Source organism: Nanorana parkeri, unplaced genomic scaffold, assembly GCF_000935625.1.
Source record: "Nanorana parkeri isolate BGI_ZX_2015 unplaced genomic scaffold, ASM93562v1 scaffold2272, whole genome shotgun sequence".
NCBI lineage: Eukaryota > Metazoa > Chordata > Amphibia > Anura > Dicroglossidae > Nanorana > Nanorana parkeri.
In genome coordinates, this window is record NW_017308540.1 from 121,034 (window position 1) to 130,361 (window position 9,328).

The 9,328-nt window shown below is 43.0% G+C and overlaps 1 protein-coding gene across 1 annotated transcript in view; it reads right to left on the bottom strand.

Moving 5' to 3' along the window:
* Positions 1–790: 790 nt before the first annotated feature.
* SNX7 (sorting nexin 7) overlaps positions 791–9,328 on the bottom strand; it is a gene marked incomplete at its 5' end in the record, with an annotated part of 59,095 nt that continues 50,557 nt past the window's right edge. Inside the window, 1 exon segment of the mRNA XM_018573205.1 lies at positions 791–1,226. Within this exon segment, the coding sequence (XP_018428707.1) occupies positions 1,146–1,226 (81 nt within the window).

Here is a 9,328-nt window from a genome sequence, read left to right on the forward strand (position 1 = left end):
CTCTAGCTTAGCATTCCAGATGTTCCAAATATGGCAAAAGTGTTATACACATTTGGTACACATACATGCTGCATTATCTTTTACTTAGGTAAAAGGTTACTAGGATTTTAGATTTAGAGTTATAAAATGTTATTTTCAAATACTATGATTTTATTGCCCAGCAAATGTCTAAAAGGCCAAAGCTGCACTTGAAATATTATTTTCCTGACATTGGAATTGCGTGTATAATTGCAATTGTAAAAGTCAATTGTATTAGTTTAAGCCAAGCTTGAAGTCACACTGACATTGAATTTTCCATCATAACTCTATAATTTGTTTTCAGCTCCCAGCAGTCAGAAACTTTGTGCAATCTTGGCTATAGCTTAAAATACATATGCAGTCCCCGACTATAAAAACCACTTATTAGCTTTCCTTTGGTCTGTAAAATATACCATTAAAACTGACTAATGCAAAAAATGCCTCTTAATCCTGTAAGGATTCAGTGAGCTTGTAAGTTCCTATACTGTTTTATCTCAAGCAGTGTTATAAGTAAACCCCCCTCATGTTATGGAGATAAGGGGAGGGGTGTGTTCTGTAGTCCTAACAAACTTCCTGTCATAGGGCGACAACAATGCTCCTCCATAGATACAGTAGTGTGAGCGGGTGCTGGTCATCCTAGGACATGAAGAGTGTTATTTGCAGGATCACTAGGTGAAAATAAAACAAATTAGAACTAATGCAAATCAGAATTTTTGTTTTTGGATGCAGTTTGATATTTGCATTTCATAATCAACACAAAATTACAAGACTCTTATTAAACACTTTAATTAAAAGGTTTCATCTTACATAATATTTAAAACAATTATTAGATACAAAAGGTTTGAGAATACACAGACATGATTTACACAGCCCTTTCCAAATGCCTGTCATGCATATAAAACATACTGCACTGTCTTGGCGGCTGAATACCTGATCTGTAATTGACAGGGTGGTTTTTGGAGCCTGGAAGACTATGCCAGTATTGGCTTTGGCAGTGCTTTGTGTTACAATATAATACAGAATATATTATGTGTCGATCTCCAGTTGGTCCCTGCATAAATAAGGTCACTTCTTTGGTTATTGGACACTGAATGAATAGCAAGGGGTTCAGAGTTATCTGATGGTGCTCAGGAACTGTCCTCTTGGCTTGCATCAATGTGCACTTCAGATGAATGAGATGAAAGAAAAGATTCCCATGTGGCAAGGCACTGCAAAAACACAACATATGTTTGTTATGGAAATTACATTTATTCACAGGAAATAACAAAAGTTAAGAAAAAAAAACAGAACTACCCAAACTTGAGGCTGACTTCTAGCTAATTTACCAATGAACTGCCAGAGTATGATTTGTGGTCATTTTACCCTATTGGGCTTGCTTATTAATCAAGAAGAGACATAAATAGCGGCAGTCACATCACTATTTCAATTGCTTCTTCATACCAAGCAGTCTAAATACTCAAAGGATTTTGTATGATTTTAATTTTCTCACGTTTTAGAAATTGATCAAAGAATTTGTGTTTTGTGGTACAATATTTTATGAATTTATTTACATTATCTGATCTTTGGGTACATAAATCCACGATGACAGCAACAAGGATACAATTACCTTTTTACCGCACACTTTTACATTTAAAGGGTATTTTCACTCCCAGGTGAATTTGGGATAATGGAATTACCCCCTCCAATCTGGCTCCCTCTCCCCCACTCTATACTTGCCTTTCGGCAAATGCTCCTTCCCTTCTGCCGGCGTGGGTGTACTATCCTTACCCCGTACTGCCGTCTAGCACAGCCCTGTGCTTTGGATTTTGAATTTCACTTGCAAATGGTGAGCTCTCACTAGTCAGCGCAGTCACCTGCCATTCACATTCCATTTTCCCAAATTCACCTGGGAAAGTGGAATTACCCTTTAAATACTTTTATTTTTTTTAAACAGCAATGTGTTGAAGAATTAAAGAGGGACTTTACCCACAAATGTAATATCTCCCAAAACAGTTACTTTTAAGGCATGCCAACTGCCCTTGCCAGTGTACTTATTTCGCTCTCAACCAAACTTTCAAGCTCTCAAATGGCTGCCGGTCACATGTGCAGCACCAAGGCAACTGTAATCCAAATAGTGGCCAAGATTGCACCTTCCTTGGCTGCAAGGGATAGGAGGTTGTAGTTCTGCTTTAAGCACAGTGTGGGAATGAGAACATTTCAATACATGGATTCACAGCTTAATTGTGAAAAAGTCTGGCCACAAGTTGGATAAGGCAACTCAGTATCAAGTATGAGATCACCTTTTTTTCTCCTCAGTATACACTCAGGAGGGAAACGGGTTTGACACACATGATAAAACTCCCAGTTTAACTCAAAATATACCCCAGTGGTTGACGGAAACCAGAATACAACAAAGACTTAAAATGCTCAATGCAAACAAAGTATAGAGAAGACACTTGTAAAACTCAAGTCAGAAAACCAGTAACCATACACAGTTCATGATCGTTGTCAACTAGATTATGTCAGAGTGATTGGTAGGTACCACATGCAAATTAATATATTTAAACCAAGAACACCATTCGTTGACAGACTTTAATGGTACCACAACATGTTTTTCTTTTCAATCACTTTATTATAAACAAAATGTTTTACATATTTCAAAGGTATTTACTCCTGATATATCCAAGATGCAAGATATCATCAATTTCTGTCATATTCCCGAGAGGTATCCCAATTTGGGAAATAAACCAGTAATTATGCTATCCTTCTAGTCTACATTCATTTGTTTTCTTACATACAGTCCATGTATTATCATCATAGATTAGACCTTGGTAAATCTAAACTCAGGGATATAACCACACATTTCACAGAAAATTTAATTCTGCTTCTTCAGGAGACTCAAGTTTTAAAATTTTCCAAATATTGCATCTACAGTAGATAGTGCTGAGATAAGAGTTGTATCAATAGGTGGCATCTGTTCCATCACATATTCTGTAAGAAGTGCACATAATATTGGTACAGTGCGTTAATGGCGCAGGACTGTTCCATTAACATACTGTACTAGTATGAGCGGGCCCTTAAAAACAATGACAGACACGCAGACAACCACAGACACAATCTCACAGACATATGCGCACACTTTTTTTTTTTTAAGATCCACCCAGTCTCCCTACCTTATGAGAACTGGAGTGGATCCTCAGCCTGGGGTCCAATGTGGGCTGCTGTGCTGTGACGGAGCTCCTTCCATATGTGCATTGCTTGTACAACTCCCATAGCGTCTCGGCCTTTTGGCTAAGATCAAGTGTAGTGTTTGTTCTTATAATTTGTCGGGGACAGAGCGGCCGCCGTCGCTTATGGAGAGAGGGTGATGGCGGCTTAGTAATTCCTGGCGTAATTGGTGGGTGCCGGAGAAGGTTCAGTCTCCGCTGGAGTTTTAGACCCTCAATAATGCGTTGGCTCCAGTGGGGGGATCTCTGAAGGTGCTACCTTCTGATGGGAATGGAGAAAAGCTTGGTTTGGCTGGAGGGTTGGGGGGCGGCAGAGCCCATGGTGCTGTGCCTCCTGGGGGTGGCGTCCCAGGAGTGCTAAGAAAATCACTAGGGTGTGGGACCCCACAAGTGATTCACTGTGCACATGGACACGGCACTATTGCATTTCTCTGCACAACGCCTCTTGGGCAGGCCTTATGGCTAGTCCGGGGCAATATTTTTGCACTCCGGCACCTAAGGCCTGTCAGCGTGGTGCACTGGTACTTTAGATTTTTATTTATGCACTTAATGCACGATTGGCAAGTTTGACTCTCACAGATGATTGTGGGTGCAGGTACTGTTGGGCCTGTTTCCTGAAGTCGGGGAGGAGGTTCTGTGACCTACAAATGGGCCCCTCTGCCTCCTCCCACCTGTGGGGGGTTTCTCTTCGGGAGATCTCCCCAAACTAGTACTTGGGGACCTGTTTTGGCAGGTCCCAGAGAATCGGGGTCCGCAGGCCTTCAGGTTGACGGACCCGAGTCGTTCTTGTACCCGTCAGGAGCCTTGCGCCCCGAGGGATCAGGAAAAATTGTGGCCCTTTCACTAGAAAGGACTAGCACCCTATGTGCACGTTTTTGTGTTGTGATTTCACGATTCACTTTTTTTGTTCCCAGGGGATTCATTTTCAAAGCACGCTCCACGGGCTTAATAATAAAAAAACAACAACTCCCTTGCGCAGCCTCTAGAGATGCCGGGAGCCAAAATGTGACGTCACTATGCTCCCAGCACCTCTACAGAACAAGCGAGAGACCTGTAAACAATGCACAAATGGATAGAGCTCCCTTTGCGGCCATTGCCCCACCCCACCTCAAGCTGACACTCGACACCAGGCAGCATATTTTGAATGGCTGCTTGGCGCGAGAACTGACCGTGCTGAGCTAGGGGGAGGCTGTGGAGCCTCTCACCTAGAAAAGTGGAAGGCACGCGGTGACCCACTGAACATGGGGTCGTGACCTACTTTTGGGTCACAACCCACCAATTGAGAACCAAGGCTGTAAACCAATCAACGTAGCTTCTGAGCATGTTATCACCATCAGAACCTAGAGACCTTTACTGCTGGCTGAAGTGCTGTGTCTCTTTCATTTGCCTCCAATAGCCATTACTGCTGCTGAGACAGAGAAAGGTACACAGTCCTATAACCAGAGTTAGGTAAGCGCCATGTCTCATTGGCAATTCTGCAGTCAGCCAGGCAAATACAATCACCTAAAGTGACATTGAAGTCACAACCTGAACCTTAAATGATGCCTCCTGATTCGATCATCTTCTTTCCAGTAGTTTTCAGGAGTCCCTCCAGCGCTGGTGACTGTCTCTGATGCAGCGCGCTTACTGCTATGTCTTCTGTGCCCCATGGTGTCTGTGCGTGTGCGCGCTGCCGAGCTGCGTGCATTGACTTGCCCTCTTCTCCCGACTGAAGATGTCTACTGGGCATGCGCCGCCCCATGATCCTTCACGGCCGCTCGAGGATCTTCAGACAGGAGTGAGCAGCGGAGACAGAGGTAATAACCTGGTTGGTAACTTTTTAAAAAATATATATTTTTGCATATATTACTTGCTAGCTGTAGCTATATGCAAAAAATATATAAAAAATGCAACTGCTATCTTCACAGCACTGGGGTGGCACCTCACAGGTTTGAGTAACATTGCTGTGCTTCCATACGAGAAGGTAGGTTGTCAATATATCAGCAGTGAAACTCACAAGTGTTCAAAATTATTTACATTAGACTTCTGTTCATCTTGGGACTATTAGGACCCCCCTATTTATAGGGTTACAAAAAGCAAACAAATAAATGGACTTCTTTGGTACCCAAGAAGAGGTTTGCACAACTATCTATAAAAGTATAAACATTAGGATAATAAAATAGTATACACATCAATAAAATAAAGCTTTGTCATAGATGGTTTGAGCCCAGTGTCCCCAAAATCAATTCTATAATTAGTCCATCTCCAGAATTACACATCTAGTAAAAGGTAAGTCACAGGCACAGTATCTCCAATTATTTTGCAGTGACCTCTTCTTGGGTACTAAAAAAGAAAAGTCCATTATTTGGGATGTGGTACTCAATATAAAAAATAGATTTCACATATCTGTCCAAGCTAACCATAATCATTTATGTATAGGGTTGAGAACTGTGATACTCCTCACACCCCTCGGCCGGGACAACGAGCCGTACGCACCACTGCGCAGGCGCGCTGTGGGGCTCCTCCCACTCTCGTATGGCGTCCGGCAGTATCAATGCGCAGGCACGCCTCGAGACTCCGCCCACTCACCCGAGTAGTCGGCATAAAGCCGCGATCCACCGTTTGATCGGCGTCCCACTATTGTTGAAGCAGGACGCTGATCAACCGACAGCCCTGCTGCTCCAGGATCCAACACTGAAGGAGATTGCGGCAGACGTCCATCCATACCTGTCATAGCCACAAACAGCAAGTATTCTACCATAGCCATAAGGCTACGGTAGGGGGATCTCCACAGCAATTCCTATCTGCTTAATCAGCTGTATTCATTACTGCAGTCTACTCTACCTTAACCCTACGCCTCCTGAACCTAACGCATAGCTGTATGCTTATCCACTGTATTCAGTACTACAACTTAACCCACGCATAGCTGTATGCCTACGTCACTTCTTGTGTCACTGCAACCTTAAACTAAAGCTTAACCCTATGCCTACTGAACCTAACGCATAACTGTATGCATCCTCACCTGTATTGTGTGTGCAACTTAACCTAACACATAGCTGCATTCCTACGCAAATGCTTGTTGTACTGCAACCTTAATCTATAGCATAACCAAAGGACTGCTCCACTGTATGCTTGGTAACCAGTTACCCCGCCTCCTAGGAATCCCTCTGTGTATACTGTCGGCATAATTACAGGTGGAAAACCTTAAGTGGAAAGAGCAGGTTGAGGGGGCTAAACGGGGTATGATGTAAAGCAGCTCTCTCCAGGCCTTATCAACAACCTGGGCATCGGAGGTAGAGCTGCGAGCTGATACCGTTACCTCAGAAAGTAAGCCAATTCCACAGCTGTGGTCCAAGGACCTTAATAACCCCTGGGGGTGTATAACAAGAACTTGTGGTTCTCCTTTCTTTGTTTTCACACTATCTACATAAAATACTCTCAGTCCTCAGGTTTCATTGTCCTCATCACCTACCTGACATCATAAGTCCTGCTCCAATGCTTTTTCTCCTACACGGTTGACATATTTTTCCCAAGGAGCCAAAAAGCTGTGCCAGCAAAAGAAGAAAATACTTACCTATCATGCTGCTCTGTTATTGTGGAATTGTCCCCTGCAGTATTCTGTAATGACTGGGAATTTGGTGGGAGGAAATTATGAGTGATGTGGGGAACCAGGAGAATGACATTCCTGAAAGTGTTGGTTTCTGGTAGCAGACTTCTCGAGATGATTCATCAATGTAGCAGTGTTTGGTGGTGCGGCAACAGGACTAGAAATTAATTACTCTCGACTTTTGCAGGTACAGCTTTTTGGCCAGCTTATTTTTCACAACAGGGTCACTTTAAACAGAAAGGATACCTGCTCTCAGCAACAAGAGCACATACAAAGCTGCTAGAGCTCAGACAAACATCTGAGCACAGCACAAAAGTACAAATCTCCATCTCTGGGCAAACTAAAAAGCACTATTGCAGTGGGGCTACCACCACACTGCAAGGATTAGATGCTTGTTTTTGTCTAGGGGCTGGAGTAAAACAGATTCACTCACCTGATCCTCGCTCTCGCCAGTCTCCTGTGCTGCTAGACGGGTCCCTGCAGTCTCTTTTTCCCTGAGCTCTGGCATTTTAAAGGACCGCTGATGTCATTAAAGGAGAACTATGGGGTCAGTGTTTTTCCCCATAATTCTCCTTAGTGTAACGGGAGGACACAAACTAGCGTCCTCCCGTTACCCTAAGCTCAGTATACCGCGAGCTACAGCTCGCGGTATACTGAGACGCCGCACCTGGAGCGGATCCCGACGTAGATGACGGGATCCGCCTAGCTGCGTGAGTGACAGCTGGCTCTGCCTATCTAGAGGCAGAGCCAGCTGTACCCGCCCCCTCCCGTTCCGCCAGTCAGCGCTGGCAGATCGGAGCGGGGAGAGGGGAATCCAGCCCCTCCCCCTGTCACGGCAGAGAGCCGCGACAGGATCGAGAGGTGAGGGAACCGGGTATGTGTTCCCTCACCTCCCGATCTACTGAGCCGACCTGTGACAGTCTCATTGTCACAGGTCAGCTTGAAACTATGAGGTGAGTGGAAATCACTCATCTCATAGTTCTCCTTTAAGCCTAAATTTGGTTCCATAGACCTGCATTAGAAGTAAAGACGCTGAGGGATGAACCAGCTGGAGTGGAGGTATAGAAGAGGAGAGCGCTGACTGCCGGGCAAGTGGGGTTCAGGACAAAAAGTTAACCCTTGCAGTGCGGGGGTAGTCCCACTGCAGTGGTACTTTTGTTGTCTGCTCGGAGATGGGGTTTAAATTTATAGAGATCCAATTGTATACGTGAAATGAAAAATGTCAAAATGAAAAGTTATGGAGACACATTTTCATGCAATAAATATCAATAACTAACATACAAACATCAATGCTTTTTATTTTTAAAAATTAATTCCTTTAAAGAAAATGCACTTTTCCCCTGACGTAACCTCGTCTGAACCTGCGTGTACACACCTACCCTATGTTGTCCTGTCTGTGTGGTGTGGTGTCGTTGTCCATTGTCCTACCCGGCTGACCCTGAGTCACGTTAGTGGTAGTTTAACTACTGCCACCTCAGGAAGCCACGAGGTCTTGAGTACTACGGAAGGTACTTGACATACATCCTGTTAGCCTCTTAGCATAATATCTTCGGTGCTGAACGCTTTAATTTCCCAAATATAAAGACAGTAACCATGAAAGGATATAGACTGAATATTAATTTGCAACAATATATACTAAATATAACTAATCTAATACCCCCTGAAGTCCTCTGTCTCCCCAGATCTAATGCCATACAATATGATTACCTCGAAATCTGTAACCACCCCATACGTATGTATCACGATGTACCTACATAATACTGCTACATGTTCTCCTACCCAGATAATGGTCTGCGCACCATGTTGTGTAATGTTTCTGTTGGATGTACTGTGTGTTAAAACAATAAAAACATTTATATGGAAAAAAAGAAAATGCACTTTTCTGCACATACAGCAGGTAATTACTAAAAAAAACAGTGCTTGGGGAAAATTTCAGATAAGTACATTGTGTACGGATTTAAAAGACATTGAGAACTATAAATAACTGTGGAATATTGATTGAAAATATTAAGCTACTCCAAGGTAAATGCTTCATTACTTAAACGCTTGCAGATTCAAACAAACTTATTCAAAGAGAAAGTTAAAATTTGTAGTAACTCAAAGAAACTAATCCAAATCCATATTTTCACTGGCTGCGGTGGGTTTCTGCAATTAGACTTTGCACTTTGTATTGCATTACTTAATAAGCCTTTAAAGTGTACCTGTTTCAGTAGTAAGTGGAATCAGTAAGTTAGTACATGCAACCAGCAGTGCCTGAACATTTCCTTCGTGGCCCACGAACTGCAAAACCTGAATCCTTGGAATGTGCAAATACAAACTTCCAATAAGATGGAATGACTATAAATTTTAACTGGGATTATTCCCACTTTGTATTGGATTGAGTCATTGATCTCAATACATGTGGAAATTAACTGTTACATACAGTTGGAGGATATACATACTTGATATGATGTGACTGATCAGCCTGGAATTATTGCTACATACTCCACGCTAACAGCAACAATAAAATACACCCCCC